This window comes from Aulostomus chinensis, chromosome 14, assembly GCF_037954235.1.
Source record: "Aulostomus chinensis isolate RoL2024-O1b breed Wild chromosome 14, RoL_Achi_v1.0, whole genome shotgun sequence".
NCBI lineage: Eukaryota > Metazoa > Chordata > Actinopteri > Syngnathiformes > Aulostomidae > Aulostomus > Aulostomus chinensis.
Genome location: NC_141333.1, coordinates 12516881 through 12535501, shown reverse-complemented (window position 1 = coordinate 12535501; position 18621 = coordinate 12516881). Strand labels below are relative to the sequence as shown.

At 42.1% G+C, this 18621-nt stretch overlaps 2 protein-coding genes across 10 annotated transcripts in view; both read left to right on the top strand.

Annotated features, from left to right (window-relative positions):
* ttll7 (tubulin tyrosine ligase-like family, member 7) overlaps positions 1-18169 on the top strand; it is a 74027-nt gene extending 55858 nt beyond the window's left edge. For 5 of the 9 annotated variants that reach the window (XM_086223688.1, XM_086223684.1, XM_086223687.1 and 2 more), the window contains 6 exons: positions 4376-4456; positions 6709-6869; positions 10302-10475; positions 11640-11746; positions 15785-15860; positions 16297-18169. In XM_086223688.1, the coding sequence (XP_086079814.1) occupies positions 4376-4456; positions 6709-6869; positions 10302-10475; positions 11640-11746; positions 15785-15860; positions 16297-16417 (720 nt within the window). In that variant the 3' untranslated portion in view covers positions 16418-18169. Of the gene's footprint in view, positions 1-4375; positions 4457-6708; positions 6870-10301; positions 10476-11639; positions 11747-15784; positions 15890-16296 lie in introns of all 9 variants that reach the window. The other 4 variants (XM_086223689.1, XM_086223692.1, XM_086223691.1 and 1 more) reach the window with 4 other exon arrangements.
* On the top strand, positions 1607-3298 carry LOC147249757 (pre-mRNA-splicing factor CWC22 homolog). Its single transcript, XM_086223694.1, has 2 exons — positions 1607-2536; positions 2844-3298. Exons 1-2 carry the CDS (start codon positions 1696-1698, stop codon positions 3224-3226), a joined length of 1224 nt encoding a protein of 407 aa, XP_086079820.1. The 5' UTR covers positions 1607-1695; the 3' UTR covers positions 3227-3298.
* Positions 18170-18621: the final 452 nt, after the last annotated feature.

Here is an 18621-nt window from a genome sequence, read left to right as displayed (position 1 = left end):
GCCAGATGGAGGCTGATTAAGTGTGTCTGGACATTCTAGTGACACTGTACAACACTGTAAATTGGACTTTGCTCTTAAATCACAGCCTGTTTGTGTTATTTATTATAAGCACATTTCTTTTCAGTTGCAGAATGCAGTCCTTGCTTGCCAATATGAGCCACATTTGAGCTTATTGCTTGTATGAAGATAGACAGCAATCTAGATTTTTTCAGTTGTTGGAAAGGCACCATAATAGGAATGTAATCCCACACAATGCATGCACAATAACACATAAACAAAGTGTGTGTGTGTGTGTGTGCATTGTGTGACATCTGGGTGTTTCAGGGTCATGAGAGATAATTACTACCACACCTGTACTGTTAACCGCCCCTAATGAGAGCACCATGGAAACGCAGATGAGCAACTGCACCTGTAACGTTCAGTGTTCCCCATCAGGAGTCTTCAATCGGCATAAAAGCAATATTTTGCATTTTATGTTTTCCACGACGTAAAGTTGAAGTCTAATTGGGCTAATGATGTGTTTGTATTGGAGTAATTGCCTCCTTTATCTTTCACTCAAAACCTGATTTTTTTTTGAAAAGTGAAAGTGAAATGCATGAAGTGGGGTTTGTTGTGGTTTAATTGAAGGTAATTTGTGTACATATGCAATAAATGTGACAAATGAGCATGCACCTTACCAGACAAGGTTCATAAGGTACTGAGAGAGAAAAGTAAACAAACAAGTAACTTTCTGGGAAATGAATGTAAGTGTTTATTTTATACTCCTTCTGGTGTGTGTGTGTGTGTGTGTGTGTGTGTGTGTGTGTGTGTGTGTGTGTGTGTGTGTGTGTGTGTGTGTGTGTGTGTGTGTTGCTCCCTGCACTGGGAGCACTGGTTCCATGGAATTTATGCTGGTACTTGTGCACCATTGACGATGATTTAAAGGTTTTCTCACATCTTCTTTCGGTCTGGTCAGCATCAATTATCGGGTTAATTAACTTGCAGAATGCATTTCCCTTTTGGTTCAGTTTGTTTCACCACCTTAACTGGCTCCTTTCGACATGAAGGAGCAGCGCCTCTATTCCAACTCCCTCATGGATGATCGAACATTCTCACCTTATCTTATTATTATTTACTCTCACACCAGCCACCCTTCTAAGGAAACCCATTTTGGCCATTTATACTCACAGTCTCATTATTTTAGTCATGACTCATTTTTCATGATATTCTACTTTTCAACTCCACACAAATTTCTATTTTTCAATGCTCCGATGGATCAAACACGCATAATTTTACAAATTGCTTTCTTGTTCCTTTCAAAGCTGTAATATTATCAAATGTATATAATGTATACAAACTATACTCCATATATAAACTCTGGGACAGATGAGTCTAGTGGAGACAGAGAGAGACAGCAAAGATGAAATCTCTTAATCTCGTTAATGTGTCTTTCAAGTCAGACATCACAGACATCAGAGTCTGTGTTCTTACCTTGACAGCCACAAATATGACCCTTTAATGTGTCATTTCATTCCAAGATAAAGGCTTATCACACTTTGATGTCTTTGTTCTTTGCAGTATAGAATTATCACATATTTGTGGCTGGCTATATGAAGAAATGTTTTCATTTCAATATCCGTACCGTACAAGAGTTTGCCAGTTCAAACGGCCTGATATATTGGCACACGCTTGCATATTTTAGGAGAATTTCTCAAAATGGAAAGGGGGCAACATAGAAAGCGAGAAAGATCCATGTCCTGGGGACAAGATGGATCCAAATTTGGGAAGGGTAACCGGGACTGGCACTATGCTGGACATCACTACGTCAAAAGGCGCTTTAAATTCATCAAACCTCGGAAAACCCATCAGGATACCAGGTTTCGACTGATGAAGCAACAATATGATCTGGGTGCTTTCAAACAGACCCTCTACCATGCTATTGAGTCTGGTATGGACATCGAAGAATGCGCTCACAAACTGTTAAAGATGGACCTGCCAAAGAGTCAGATAAAGGAAATGTGTCATACGATCCTGGACTGCTGCGCTCAAAACAGAAAATACAATAAGTACTGCGGCCTGCTAGCTTGCAGGTTCTGCATGCTGAATAAGGAGTACATGGAGAGTTTTGAGGGGATCTTTTCAGAGCAGTACAACATGATTGACCAACTAGAGACCTACAAAGTGAGGAATGTAGCCAAACTGTTCGCTTACCTCCTCTACACAGACTCCATTTCCTGGAGTGTGTTGGGATGTATTAGGATTGGCAAAGAGACAATGTCTTCGTCCAGCAAGGACTTTGTTGAGATCCTTTTCCTTCACCTCTCCCTTCACCTGGGTCTCTCCACACTCAAACAGAAGCTCAAAGACAAGACGATGCAGCCTTTCTTTAAAGGTCTCTTTCCTCGTGATGATCCCAGAAATGCTCTCTTTGCCATTAATTTCTTCACCTCATTTGGACTGGAAGAACTGACAGATGAGTTGGAGGAAGTTCAGAGGAACACTCCAAAGATGACTATGACCCAGAACCAGGAGGTGGCATCTTCTGGTTTGGACACAGGTAGGACCACATTTGTTTACTTTAATATTTCTAGAGTTTGTAGGTCCATAACCCCGAAATGTTGTGCTGCGTATGGGGGTGGGTGAGAGTGTGTGGGAGAGAAAGAGAGAGTTCGGAGTATATGGGGGGTGGGGGGTTTCCTCTGTCTGTTTACATATTTATTAATTATTTATTATTTTTTAAAAGCACTGATCAGTCGTGGCAACTTGAATTTCGTTGTGTTGAGACTCTGTATTCTATGCAATGACTTCTATTCCCCATCTTGGGTATTTTGGGTAATGAAGCCAAACTTCTTTTCTTTGGACAGGAGAGGGGTGTCACGTCTCTTCCTCCGATTTAGAGGGCAAAGACAAGAGGAAGAGGAGAAAAGAGGGAGAAAATGAGGAGAAGGGAAAAAAAATAGAGGACACGACTACTTCTTATAATGAAGAAGAAATACACAAGAAGAAGCGGGTCAGGACGGAGGAGAAGGGCCACTACAGCAAACATGAGAATGGAGCAGGAAAAGAGGAGGAGGGGGGAAGACCAAGAATCAACATTAAGTATAGACAGAAAAATACACAGAGAGTCCAAATCCCCATGAGGGATGAAGACACTGATAGTGACGAAGAGAAGGAAAGGAAGAGATCATGGAAATATGAGCGATACCCTCCACCCTCCTCTGTTTTGAGAAGAATGAGGGACTGGTGACTGCCAGATAAATGAATCCATTAATCACTTGATTATTAATTTCTGTTAATAAAATAGAAAAGAAACCTTAAAGTTGTCGTTGTGTTCAAATGTATGGCTTCTTTCATCCAGTTGCTGATCACTTGAATCTTCTATTTCACTTCAGTATTGGTAATTACTATAAGTAGTGTAATTCAAACACTACTCACACACACACACACACACACACACACACACACACACACACTGATTGGACAACATATCTAAAAACCCACATTGATACTCAACCTTGTCAACATTTGTCCAAATATTTGTCCAAGTGGTATTTTTATGCTTTGGCAAAGTGTTCTCAAAAACGTTCATGCCAGTAAACCGTTTTGAAGAGAATTGAATTACTACCGGCAGTCTGATGTCTTTAATTGCATTTTATTTTTATGAAAACTCAAGTGTGTATGTGTGTGTACGTGTGTGTGTGAACAATAGTTCTGTTAGCTAGCTAAATGACCCAGTTCATAAGATCAGTTTTCATGGCTAGAAACTGATCTGACGCCAAAAGCAGAGTACTGCACTCCAGACTGCTGAAGACCACAAACAAGACACTTCAGTAATAATAATGCCACAGCAAACAATCTCTACCCTCATGTTTTATGTTTGAACATGGAACTTTTCCATAAGGGAGATCAATGTGTGGAAGCCAAAAAGCCATTAACAGACTAATAATGTTGTTAGATTTTAAATGTCTGGGCTGAAATGGGACAGAAACTGTGCCAGACTATGAACGAGGTAACGACCTGTAGACTTTATCCATATTTTCCTCTGCTTTTCCACACACATTTGCACTTTATTAATAATAACTTGCTTGTGCTGTAGTTTTGCAGTTCCAAGAATGGCACTGACAAGTTAATATAGAGTACCGTAATGAGTGCCGAGAACACCGGTGGAAGAATGTTCATGCAGGCCTGTCTAAATGTTGAAAAAGCGATATACATTTTCCAAAATAGATGCCTTTGAAGCCCGATAGGCGTATTTTAATTTGCAGTTTTTCTTTGTTCATTTTATATTTTGCTTGATTGTCGTTGTATTGATGGATGGTGGGCTACAAACACAAGTTTTTTTTCCCTGCATTTTCTGAAAGTCTTTTTTTTTTCTCATGTCCTTTTTCTTTCACAGATCCTTGACAACTGGAAATACCACAAATCAAAGGTCGCCTCCTACTGGCTTGTAAAATTAGACTCAACCAAACAACGGAAGGTACGTCTTAGGCTGGAATTAGATAACTGAACCAGTTCCCTTGCTCATTTGTCTCTCCATACAATAGCCTAATTTTTTGGTGAGTGTATGCTTTTGTACAAGCCTATTTATCTTCTTTATATTTTGGGTGAAAGCATATTTTTGTCGATACCGGATGCAATTGTGAGTTGATTTAGAGTCACATTAAAAACCAATTTATAGTCCTTGTCAGCAAAAAGAGGCCATGTGCTTATTCCATTTGCAGAACTGAACGGTCCCTCAATCCCTCACTTGGCGTTCGGACACTCGAAGTCAAGCCACGCCGTATTAACTTCACCCTTACTTGACTGTTCATATTTCCTTTCATTTTCACACCACTGCTGACACCACTAAACAAAATATCTCTCCTCCTCTCAACTTCTCTAAATGTTAAATGCCACACTTGACACACACACAGACACACACACACACACACACACACACACACACACACTTTGATTTCTTTGCTGTTCTGATTGGCATGGAGTTGGAGTGTCAAACTCTTTGTGGGAGTTGCAGTTAACGTTGTCAAAGGGTAAACCAAGCACATAACGATGGAGATTTATAAAACAGACCAAAGAAGAAAAAATAATGTGCGTGCATATTTCTGTCCATCTAATCTGTTTCTTGCATCGGCCCCAGGTCTTTACTGTCGACCCTGTTAGGCAGAATATCTTTTCAGCTGAAACTTGCTTGATTTTTCCAAGATTATGGACCAAATTGCGTTGCTCGTTGAAGGGACCTGGCCATAATCCCACCAGTAAAGATGAGAAAAAGGGAGGGTACTGGAAAAAGTTATGTGTTAAAAATTATTCCTTTATATCAGAGGCTAACATGACCTAAATTATGCAGACTGTAAAGAGGAAGTCAAAGAACAAAAGAGCATGAATTGCCATGTCTTAGCGAGAAAACCTTAAAAGTGCTGGATTTAATGACATTTTCACAACAATGTGAACAATTGTGATACGCTATAATTACTGTGACACTTATTGGTGTTTGGAGGGGTCAGTTCCAAAACACTTGGGTCATATTTCTATCAATTACCTCTATAATTTAACTGGGGTGACTGTGGGCAAATGTCACCTGGTTCTTTTGACACTTTTGAACAACTTTTAAAATATGAAACTAAGAGAGAGAGGGAGAGTGAGAAGGAGAGAGAGTGAGAGTGAGAAAATGAGAAGATCATTACCATGTCAGACAGTAAGAGATACAGACGTGAAATAGGATGTAAACAAAATAGAAGAGGGGGACAAGATGTGAAATGGCATCCAGTAGGCGTATCAGTAATGATGTGATCTCTCAGCCGCTGCATTCTGCACAACTGTGCCCGGCTTTGTTGTGGGCTGTGGTGGTGTGCTGCGAGCTGATGTTTTATTTGGAGTGGAGCAGCCTAATGAGCAGCAGGCAGAGGTCAGGAATGTAGCGCCCACTGCTCTGCCATCTGATTACCATACCAAAACATATCTGTGTGTGTGTTTACTCATCTATCAGTTTGTCTGACAGTGTGTGCGTGTTTCGCTTGCCTCATATCGCTGTAGGGAAATCTTGCCTCTTCGCATTGCAAACACATGCACGCACACACAGTCAGACGGGCACGTCAGTAATGAGGAGCGAGGAATCAAAGTCAAAAAAGCCACAGTGCTGCTCTCTGAGTGGGGTGAAAAGAGGAAGAAAGAGGGAGGTAGAGAAGGCGGTGAGGTGAGGAGGGGTGAGAAAATAAAGAAGGGAAGGTGGATGGCTGGTGCTAGTGTCCTCAGACCGCCTGGTAACTTTTGATACCTTCGCTCCCAGATTGACGTCGGCGCAGCAATTAGTCCTCTCCAATGTTCACCACTGTCTGCCTCTGCACTTTTTGTCTTGAGCACACACACACACACACACACACACACACACACACACACACACACACACACACACACACACACACGCTGTGTGTGCATACTTAAACATGAATGCAGAGGTAAACTGGCTCATTATATCTGCCTGAGCAAAAGGTTAACAAAAAAATCTATATAGTTTAAATTTGTGCCTGAAACTTCAGGTTTGTCTGTATTCTGTGTCTGTGTGAACACATGAGCTTCAGTCATTACTTGATTTAAACGATAAACAGGAAAAAAAAAAACTTTACAGTTGGGTGAACTTGTGCCCATCAGTTAGAAATGTCGTCACTTTCAGTTCTGCAGAATTCAGAATTGCTGCTCTCTCCCTCTTCACCACGCCTCTCTGTCACTCAGGTGTTGGACATAGTGCGTACCAATGTTCGCTCGGCGCTGCAGCGGATCTGGAAGGAACCGGACGTCGAGAGCCTCCACCTCTACCGGCTCTTTAACCGCATTTTCAACCGGTTGCTCTGGAGTCATGGCCAGGGCCTGTGGAACTGTTTCTCCAACACTGGGTAGGCATTGGTTAGAATGAGGGCCACTACAATGACGATTAACAAATAACGGTAATATGGCTGTCATTATTTCAATTGTATTGTATTTTGCCAGGACAATAAACTGCTTCAAAACATCGAAATATGAGAATAAGTAATACGATAATAATCAAATGAATCGAAATCCCTCTCCTGAGACCCAAATAGGAACGATGGATATATTTCAGCCGAATGATGGTGCCAGATTAAAGCTTAATGGATCACCGAAGTTACAACGATTCATTCTGAGGCAGACATTTCACTCAGAACCACATATGTCAGCTTCACCTTGGCGCTAGAATAAACGTCTGGGGATCATCAGCGTCATTAAAATTCATCCTTTGGGCGCTGTGATTATCTCTAGATTTAATTGCAATCTGTCTAAAGCGCTGGACGGGCTGACCGACCTTCCTAGAGCCATGATATGTGAATAGGGTTAAAAATAACATTTACAAAAAAATGAAACTCACTCAGACATTGTCAAAAAGATGGATGCCCCCTCTGAGTGAACTGAGATGATCACAGCATCTTATTTTTCACATTCAACATAAAAATGACCACAACCGGGCCAATAACCACTCTACACCAGTCTTTCATCTCCATAACTAGTCCCTACTCTGCAATCTTCACATGTCTGCGAGGCCCCGTATTTGTCAGAATCGAAGTTTTAGTGACAGCAGGGAAAATTTGTCATTTTTATTCACTATGAGTGAGGAAGCAACACCAGCCGAATGACAGAGAATGACAGACAGACCAACCAGACCCCACTGCACTTTCCTGAAAGCTCTCGGGGATGAAAGAAACATGTAACTCTCCGGAGACAGAGTGCAAATAAAGGTCACAAATCTGGGCTCTTGCTCAGGGCTTTTTCCACAGGTGAGAGAGGACGAAAAAAAGAGAGAGAGTTGGAACCAGGTAAAGGGTGAATGAAGTCCTCTTACTGCCTCTGCTTTGGTTTGCTATCTGATTCTTTGAAGTTGTCTTGTGGTTTTGAAAGTACATATATAATGTATATGTTTGTCCTACTTTTTGAGGCGACAAAGTACAATACAAGCGCCTGCAGTGACAATCCAACACAATGTGCTAGGCAGACGGATCGATCCGCGGTGCCGCTGACCTCCGTGATGACGATGTAATCTTCCCACATCTCCTCCCCGACTTCGTAATTCTTTACATTTCAGCTGTTCAATAAACGTGTTTCCCTCGACACAGAGGGTGTAACCAAAGTTGCAACCCACCCCTATCCATTTTCCTCCGTCTACTTTCTTGGCAGTCATAAAGGAGGAATGAAGTGAGCGAGTGATATATAAGAAGGGGGTGATAAGTGGTGATTGAAAAATGAGACGTTGTTAAAAAAAAAAAAAAACGGTCGAGGAAAGACTGGTTGGAGGCAGAGTGGTCCGCGAGGATTAGCCTAACCACAGTCACCCCCAGCAAGCTGCACCCCATGCAGCTTTTGTCTGATGTCTGATCACAGCCTGTCCTGGATGATCCAGCTAGCTTGCCCCCCCCCCCTCCCCCCCTTACAAAAGGTCACAGCCCCAACATGGATGAACCCAACAGGGGGCCCTAATGTCACACAGCTACAGTGAAGCAGAGCACTTAAAAAAAAGCAAGCTCCAAATCCAAGTGCAACCACCCCACCCTACTCGTCTCCGTCTCTTGTTTGATATTTTATCTAAGCGACTTAACAACAATCAAACGGCCCAGCAGCTATTGAGAATTCAACAGGCTTTGAAAACGACTTAGAGGTAGAGAATGGAAACACACAGTTTTGAACCCTTTCAGAGAAAGTACCCCCCACTACCCAAGGAGTGAAAGGGTGTCGACATCAAACGTACCCCCCAGGGTTGTGTGGCTCAGTTGTTGAATCTCTCTCACAGTCAGGGGTATGTCCGGGGTTGTAAAGGGGGTTAACTGTACTTGGATTTCTTTCACTCTCCTTCTCTGTGTGTCTGACTGTCTTCCTGTAAGTCTGCTGACTAAAGTCTGCTGACACAATACCACCGTAAAAACGGGCCTGCCATTATGACGTGTTGCTTGTTCTCACAGAATCAAACACCCCAGTGTGTGATTTTATGAAGCATTTCGAAGTTCTGCAGTAAGAGGCGTGACATGTATAACAACAGTGTTGTGTCTCGAGTGGGATTTGCTTCTATTCCAGCTGTCCCCCTTTACCCAAATGTGGTTTCGGTGCCGCCTCTGCTGCTGGCTCAGCTGCGTAACGTTCCGTCCCCTCCATTCCATCCCCCTGCATTTTTATATAGATGGCGAGGTGTAACAGCAGCAGTATTTCTGCCTGGAACTCGCTGTAGGAATAAAAAGGAGCTTGAGAGAGAGGGATGAACGGACAGATTATAGGAAAAACCTGAAGGTCAGGAGTGGTCACTTAATGGTTTGAAGAGTATAAAATTGACGGGCCTCGTACTATATGCCATGACCTTTGCAGTCACCAGATGTTGTTCCAGTCCCGACACCTTTGAGAGACTTTGGATACTTTGATGTGTTGGGCAGAGCTTTCCAGTACCATCATCAAAACAACAAATGAGGGAGTGTTTTTTTTTGGATGAATGGTGTTCATCCTTTCTTTAAGAGACTTAAAGAGACTCATACAATCTGTGCAGTCTGTGCTGAGACTGGAACTGGTAATGATGTCACACTAAAAAAAAACCCAAAACAAAACACAAATAACTGACATCAAAGCTGCAAGGGTTTTGTAGACCCAGTTAAACCGACAAATCAAAGCTGGTAGATGCTCACATTGTGAGTAGACAAGGAGTTGCCTTTCTGTCTGTTTTTCAAGCTAAACATTGATGTTGAACACAGATGGATGGAATTTGTGGCTGAAAAAAAAATAAAGTCACAAAAGTTATCAGCAGAAGCAACAGGCTTTCATTGCCTCCATGTACTGTATGCTGTTGTTAGCGGAGCTCCAGGTACACATCGTATGAATGTCCAAGATAAAAACCGTTAGATGCTGGCTGCAAAGTAGTGCGTTCACTTGGATTTATTGTGTTTCTATCAGTGCTGATTGAAGCTGAGCTGATAAATACTTGTGTGTTCTTCAGGGTCATTAGACACAAGACTGAATTAAAGCTGTTCCACTTGCAGAATAAACCCTGGTGGAAGTGGATCTTTAGTGGGGTTTCTTGGCTAGAGGGAATGGCGGTAAAGGCACCTTATTTTGATTCCTCCTTAAATATGTCAGCATATGTGAATACAGAGTCAGTGCACATCCAGTAGAAGTCCACGTTATATATATACATGACACTGTATATTAATCACATCCCCATCTGTGATGTACAGTACGTCATGCTAGAACTGCTAATTAAATCTGACTTTGTGTGTGTGTGTGTGTGTGTGTGTGTGTGTGTGTGTGTGTGTGCGCGCGCTTGCCCCCAAACTTCTCTCTAGTTCATCGTGGGAGACCATCTTCAGTAAGAGCAGCGAGGTAGTGTCTCCCCAGGAGCTGCAGTGCTGCCGCAGGCTGGTTCAGCTGTGCAGAGACTGCCTGTTGGTCGTCTACAAGTTTGTCTCAGAGTCCCGCGGCTCTTTGACCGGACTCAGCCCAGAATGGGACGACACCAGGTGAGAAGGACACTCAGCCCTTTGATGTATCCCTGCTGAGCTCTTTATTTTTGCAAGATTCTTTCAGAATTCTAGTTGTGCTGAAGAGTAGGATATACAGTTGGGTGGTCGGATAAGATTCAAGAGAATAGAATCCAAGAGTCCTGATCCAGCACAAGGCGAACGTTTCACCCTAGACGATGAGGGCAGTGCAGCAAATATTGCAGAACGTCTTCATTCCTTTACATGGATCATTTGGACTATTTATTTTGTCCTATTCAACTGACCATGCTGAGTATACACTTTGTAATCATAACAGTACTAAATATGAGAAAAAAAAACCAAACATTCACTACATATCAGGCAGGAAATAAAACTCACCAGGATCCTGAGGGTGCATTGAAAATACATATAAGTATATATTATTTTATGAAAACACACACACAAAATATCTGATATGGTAATTAAATTCTTAGCTTTTTGTTAAGGAATCACTTCCAGCTTTGGTTTAAATTCAACACATGATTCAACAAAGAAAAACCCTGGTTCTGTATTTAAGGTTTGTCCCTGCTGTAGACAGCAGTTAAGGTTTAGAGTGAGTGAACTTTTAAAGCACACATGCTTTGGGCTGGCAGTCAGGGAGCGAGGAGAGTGGAACGAGGGAGAGAGGCAGTGTGCCGTTAATAGGAAAAAATGGCCCACAGATTAGCGCTCAGGTTAGCCCGGGGCCCCCTGAGGCCTGCTTAATTCAATTAGAGCCCAGATGAGCCTGTGCAGCAAATGACCTTATGAGAGAGAGCTCCTTTTTCCCGAGGCTTTGCTTTACATGATTCATAACTCCGTGGCATATTTTAACATGCTATCACTTAGCACCTTCATATAACAACCTCAGCTGTTGGGTTTGTGTTTATACTACAGGTTGTACAGCCACTAATGTTGTTTTTTTTTCATGCCAGTGGTTGATTTATCTTGTGTCAATTTATTTCAGTGATAGATTTAATAATACGTATTGATCAGTGGACTATATAAGGATTTAAAGATGTAACCAATAGGATTGAATACCTTCAGCAAACATGAATGTGATACACTCCATGTATATGCAGAGAGTCAATTTAAGCATGCCTTGGCTTGTCTCTCCTTATTTCCTCTGTGTCTATATATGTCTGTGTAAAAAAAAAAAAAAAGCTTACCATTTGCTGCTGGACCAGCCTCTACCCATGGCTCCACCTCTGCTGCTGTTGCTGCTGCTTCTTCTTCCTCCTCTTCCTCCGTCTCCTCGCCCCTCGATGCAGGTCTATTCTCGGTTTAGTTGTGCTAGTCCCCCCCTCCCATCTTCCGGCACCGACCCTATTCACTGCTTTCTGCTGCTCCCTCCACCTCACAGCTGTAGCCTAGGCTTGGTCCTGCCTGCCTAATCATGGCTGCTTTGGCTGCACAACAGTCTAGCATGGTCTCCTCTCCTTCCTCTTACCTACCTTTGAATAAAACATTCTCGGACTGACTTATGCAGCAAGAACATAGGATACATTTTGGAATATTTTATGAAACAAAATTGTAAAGGAAGGAGATGGGAGAAGGAAGCATATTAAGACTGTTTGGAGCGCTGTTTGTCAACAATGCAACTATCTGGCCAGCTTGCTGTACATCACCATACGTAACTATGTTTTTGACTCAATGCTTTATCAAGAGCATCTTGAATCTGATAGCATTTTCAAAACAAGTGGCATCAGTTGGAAGTGAGCACCTCACCTGCATCGCATCAGTGCCATGATCAACCTCAGCACTGCCTCTTCTTCTTGTCTCAAGAAGGTACACAATGACCAAGCTTGCATCGTGTGGTTTGCAGTTTCACATCTCTCCATCAGGCATGCAGGGAGCAGTCACAACCCAACGAAGCTTCAGATAATTCAGGGGCAAATTAGGATTATTTTCACATTGATGCATACTGTAAGTTTTACTGTCTTTAAGGGGTAAACTGTGCTTGTATGAGTGCGTGTGCATGCAAATGTCATGGGACTGTTATGCAACAGTCACCTGTTCTTCCACTCAGCTGAGGTCCTGAGCCGTGTTCATGTCAACTAGCTAAGGGTTCTTTTTTTCCAGCTCTGTTTCCATGTCATATGTACCTTGAAACTATATTTGCTAGCTACTATTGTCCCTCCTGTCCACGTTGCTCCTAATCAGATTGTTTCCTAACACAGTCACTGGGTAAGAGATGATGAACAAGGTCCACGGTGACGCTTGAGTGTTTTTAACAGGCTTTCAAAAGAAATTTTAAGGTTTGTAAATCCTTTAAAGTTTAAGTACTATCTGTTGACAGGGTGGGATTGAGGAGCCATGAGAGAGAGAGAGAGAGAGCAACAGTCGGGTACAGAGGGACTGAGCACATCAATACGCTCTTAGACAGAGAACATCTCTCCTAACACACACCAAGAGAGGAACATATGCCATTGTCCTCGAGGAGAGATTGCAGGCTACCAGTAAATTTCATTCCTCCTCTCAGATAAAACATGAAAAACAAGAAAACACATCAATTCGATGATGTGTACCAGCAAGTGTCCATAACCTTTGACCACTTATGTCTTTTCAGTTCACCCTCAAATCCCAGTGGGTGTTTGTGCCAAATTGGAAAAAATTCCTGTAAGACATTCCTTAGAAAAGGTGTTAACGAAAAGGACAGACAGGCGAACATCCAGATATCTTAATGACTCTGGGTTGTAAGTTTAAGAGTAATGCCACAGTTCCATTGTTCACATCCTGCTAACAGCTTTGCTAGCTAGCAGCCTGAGATAAAAGAGAAACATGCCAGTAACACAACCCGGTAACACATCTCCACTTCTCCTGGGTGCATCATCAGACTCAAAAGGCTTCTTCAATGTCTGACTGCTGGATAGTAACAACACAATCCAGCGATTGTGTCTCAATAAAAGCCTTGTTAAGAACTGATGGCTGTCTGTCAATAGAAATATTGGAGGGCTTTTATTATGAAATGAATACAGGAAGTGTTTGCATTAATGGTGGAACACTGCAAAGATTAGCCAAATGTTGCTTGGTTCAGCTTTGGCTTGAGTCAGTGGGCCAAGCACCTTTGTTCACAACATGCTAGCTTTCTTTGCCTTCAATCTATTGTCAGTTGATGATTGCAGTGATGCTAAATGACCGGCTCCCCACCTTCATAAACACTGTGTGGACTGACAGGATGGCTAAAACATTCCGTAGCAAACAAAGAGGGAAAACTTAAAAGGGCGGTGCAAAGATTTGTGATGTAACATTTGTTGATATTGGACTGCTCAGTCACCTGATTGTGGGGACGACATGATGCTAAAGATACCCCCCCCCCCCCCCAAAAAAGATGAAAAGGGAAAAAAAAGCACAACTTCTCTCCCCCTAACTGACTAAGAGGGGTGCATTTGCCTTCGCCCTTGCATTCAGATGCACTCACACACACCTCTGCACAACCTTCGGCACACGTCAAAAGTGGGTCACTTTGCAGCTGTCTTTGGGGTCTCTACTGTTGACCACACCTGCCCACTCTTGTTCAAGCATCCTCCCTCGGTGGAGTGCCCTGATGAGGTGTGTCAACAGCCTGGAAGGTCTTAAAAAGTCCTTCAGTGTGTGTGGGCAGATGAAGAGGAGCTAGCCAAATAGCTCCACTAATGACTTCCTTGTTAAGCCTGAAATTACTGTCTCCTACCCAAAGACAATTTTTCCACGATGACAAAAGTTTCAGATTCTATTAACTTTCATCCGTCTGAAAAGTGTGGCAGTAATTAGGGTTAATTGGGGTGCTTTGCTGAATGCCGGCTGCAAATAACCCTCAAGCCTCTCTGTACCTCTTGGTTTATGATTGCGTCAGCTATGGTTGCAGTCTTCCTCTCTTACCATGAGTCATGGTGAGTCTTTTTGTCTGGTTCTCTTAATTCTCTTGCATCTCAATGGATGACTTAGGAGTGTGATGTCAGATGAAACGGGTGTAGACTGTAGTTTTTGCATGTAAGGAAACAGAGCCAGAGAGCATTTTTCTGTCAACTGATGAATTATAGCATGAACAAGCCTCCCTCTGGCTTTTCAAGCATATGCGTTGTTACCAGGATCTTCTTTATGATCAAAAGGAGGATGAACCTGGAAGATACCAAATGAGGGTCCAATTAAATGTAGCCTGCAGTGACAGAGACCGCTCGGACGTAGACCCCCCCCCCCCCCATCCACTACTACGAAAACCAGCGATATGATTCTTGCTATGAGCAGAATATTCTCAAAGTGAATAGCAGAGGAGCACTAAGGAACACATACCCAACCCTCAATGAATGTTCAATATTTGATTTTCTTTTCTTTCTTTTTTTTTTTTTTTTGGACTGACTGACGTTTTCATGCTGTGGCGTGAGTCTTCAGTGAAGTTCTGATGGAAATAGGAAGAGAGTCTCAGTAGATACAAGGTGCTGAGCAAGGGGGTTAGGGAAACATGAAAGGCTGGAAGACCTGATCCCAAGGGTGACAAAATGATGGTACGAAATGACTAAATGACACTTCTAAGACTGCACTTTGAGCTAGCTAACAGAAGTGAATGTAAAAGTCTTTATAGAAACACAATCTCTGCCCTCCTTTTCTCTGGGTATCGAGTGATAGAAGTGCTGGACTGAGCTCTTCATCGAGTCCAGTCACAGCCGAAGATGTGCTGGAGGGATACCTACGGCCCACTTGACGCTGTTTCAAGGACACTCGTTGGACTAAATGAAGTTAATTTGAATCCATCCCAACTCTCCAGGGTCTGAGGCTATGTTGAACGCCCTCAGCGACATGGTTTCTTTTCATTCTGCTCGACTTTAGAAGAAGCTGTTCGGCTAATTTGTCCAAGAGCTATTTTATAGGGAAAGAGAGCTGCCAGAGAAAAAAAGTGTGCTATCTCTTCACCAGCTTTAAAAGATATTTCTTGACCCAGTGGCTCTCTTTTGATTAGATTGTTACATCTCAACATCTCTACAAGGACCAGTTCTTTTAACCACGGCATTCCTTTAATAAACTGCTATAAAATGTAGTTTTTATAAGCCGAACCTTGCTGGGAAAGGTTACATAATGTATACCATCCAGCAGAAGCCCACAATTGCGAGTTACCCTTCCAACCGGTCAGTCCAACCTGCCCTCTGTCTCATGCCTTCAGAGTCCTCCTACATACCAATAACCTTTTGTTAACCTTTCCCGGGATTTGATCATCTCATCTGACATTGCTCTGACAACCATATCTAACTCATTTCCAGTAACTCAGGAAGATGGGCAGAAGAGTTCAACCCCTCTTGACTCTTATCTCAACCTGACGCTGGTTTCATTCTCAGGTACTGGAACGCTGTTAGCAGGAGCTGCCTCACTGCTCTGTCTCGGTGGAAGGTGTCATAGAAAAGTCTTAGAAAGGTACTGACGACTATGCCTCGGAATGATAGGTGAGGATCTTCTGTTCATGATACCGAAAGAATTAAAAGTAGTAGAGAATGCAGTTGATCTGAAAGTTAAAAAGAATCTGTCAGTATGAGGCCCATAATTTATTGCTCTTCTGTGCATATCGACATTTCAAACTACATTCCCCTTTGTTCTGTACAGAATAAGACATTTTAGCTGTAGAATATGGCAGATCTCACAATATAAGCCTTTTTGTCGTAGTGGAGGGGTGAATCTTAAAACGGTGATATGCAAATGTGAAAAAGTAGATATAGAAACGGGATATTTGGCCTTAGTGCTGAGCACTAATGCATCCTCACCTCTAAATTGTGACCTTTGCATCTCTAATCCTCTCATTATGTTCATCCTTTCCCATAATCCCTCCATCTCTCGCTTTTGTCCGTCTGTCCAGGTATCTGCTGCCAGTGACCTCCCAGATCATCGTGAAGTGGCCTTCGTCCAGCTTTGGCCGCATCTCCTCGGCCACACCACGCTCCCACAGCCTTTTCGCTGCCAGGATGGGCCACTTCTGAGGTCACCGTGGCAACCATGGCTTCAGAGACCCTTGCCTTTTGACCTCAACCCTTCTTCCTCCCCTTGACTTCCATCCAGCCAAAATCCAATCTCAGCAGTATGGGTCTTAGTTTGGGGCAGCGCTGGACACTCGATAGAGTCTCTGCTGTGGCCAAATCCCCCCGTGGAAGATCAACAAAAGCCGGACGATTTGGGAATGCTGAACAGCCTCTGTGGGTTTAGTTTGACCCACCCAGACCGGCGGATCACCAGAACCCTCAAAACCCTGCCTTCGTCCCCAGTAATAGCAGACAATGGGTTTACCGCTCCACTCATATTGTAATTGCTGTATCATAATTACTCACTGTACAGTCAACTCATGGTACTGTAAAAGCAAGGAATAACAAATACTAAACAATGCAAGGATTATTTATTTATGTACTTATTTATTTTTTAAGGTATTCCATGAATGCAGTGAATGCTGGCAGTGAATGCAGATATGGAATGATATCAAAGCTGTCCTTGTTTGAGAAAGTGGATGTAAAAAAACAATACATAAAAAAACACAACAACAACAGAAAAGCTTATTTTTGCTGGCTGTAATTTGTTGGTTTCGTTTGTATGTTTACACTGAATTTTATTTATTTTAGAACTTATACGAGAGGCTTTATGTTAAGAGATGTTTTTAACAGCCATTTGAGTTTATTTAGATTTCTTTTTTGCAGTAAAGAGTCAAGTACAGAAGTGGTGTGAACAAAACTGTTTAACATTTGGATGCTAAAGTTTCATGTCTTACTTGTGTGATTTTAAAGTGCAGCATTATTAGGCAGCAACACTATGTTTAGAATGTCAATGTAATAAAGCCAAGGCTCATCTAGAGAACAAGCTGACTTTGATGCACAGGGTACAAAGAGCCAGACTTAAGTCTCAGAGAGCACTCAAGTTCCTAATATGCACTTTGCAGTTTGTCACGGAAAGAGGATGAAGACATGGCTAAGTGGGTGCACATTAGTGTAGTGTTTGCATGCCTAGAGTTTAGACTGTCAGCAAGATGTAGAGTCGTTAGACAGGCCCGGGAGCTGCGCTGGAAGTATACTTGAAGTTTTGTTTTGTCATCAATTGTATCTTTGTATCGGATGTGTGGAGTGTAAAGACACTTAAAAGTAGAGCTATGTGATGATTAACAAGCGTGCATTGCTAAGAGATTGTGCTGCACACTGCCTGACTGGCTTCTGTCATCCTAACGCGTACTGTAAAAGAGGTGATTCGCCTGAGACGAGCAGCTGCAGCCTTTTTTTTGGTTTGTTTGTTTCCCAGCCGCACCGGAGGTATAAGTGCCAGCGATAATACGGACGTGCCAATAATACGCACATCTACTTCATGTGTTCAGTTGAGTTTAATTTAAGGTCAATCATGAACTACTGTAGGACCTCATTTACAAAAAAAAAAAAAAAAAAAAAAAAAGGAAAAAAAACTACTTAAATGTTGTTCAGGAGAGAAACTGTGTTATATGTTTAGTCGTTTTACTTGGCTGTGTGTACCATGATACACTATTGAAGTTAGTAGTGCACCAAACGAATTTTTCTAATAACAAATCTGACTGGTGCAGTGACGCTGTGCTAAAACTGCTAAAATCAAGTTCTCCCCATGTACTGGACATCAGTTCACGAATGCCAAATATTTTTATTTTGCTGGATTTTATTTATGTTCTTTAAAATTAGACTTTTTTTTTCATTGGAGGAATGAAATTTTTAATGTTAAATAGCAATAAAACGGTTAAAACAAATCCTTTTTTTTTTGGTCTTTTTTTTTTTAGTAGAAATGATTGTTGGTTGTGCCGTCAACTGTTATTTTTGTTGTTGTTGTTTTTAAATCTTGGAACGTTGCAGATCTCTCGAAACACTGAATGCTGACTAAGGAAGGAAGATGGCACCAAATACAACATTCTTATTTTTAAAATCAAAACTTTTCAAAACTAAATTTCCAGATTCGTTTCTCAATCCCAATGGATCGCTGTTTTTGACTGCTAATTCAGATCTCTGTTTTTTTTTCTGAACTGAATGACCTGAGATCAGAAGTCCGATTACAGGAGTCGTAGTTGTGAAACAGGCAAACAGACAAAATTAAGCAGAACTAATTGTAAACATTGAATTGAAGTACTGTGAATTGTAATGGGTTTTAAAAACTTCCCGTCCACCTGATATCCATTAGAGAGCTCGGATGT

Bases quoted from the DNA above. Each gene is read 5' to 3' on its own strand.
- LOC147249757 (XM_086223694.1), top strand. From the start codon at position 1,696: ATGGAAAGGGGGCAACATAGAAAGCGAGAAAGATCCATGTCCTGGGGA. The intron at 2,537-2,843 runs GTAGGACCACAT...TTCTTTGGACAG, and splicing joins ATCTTCTGGTTTGGACACAG to GAGAGGGGTGTCACGTCTCT.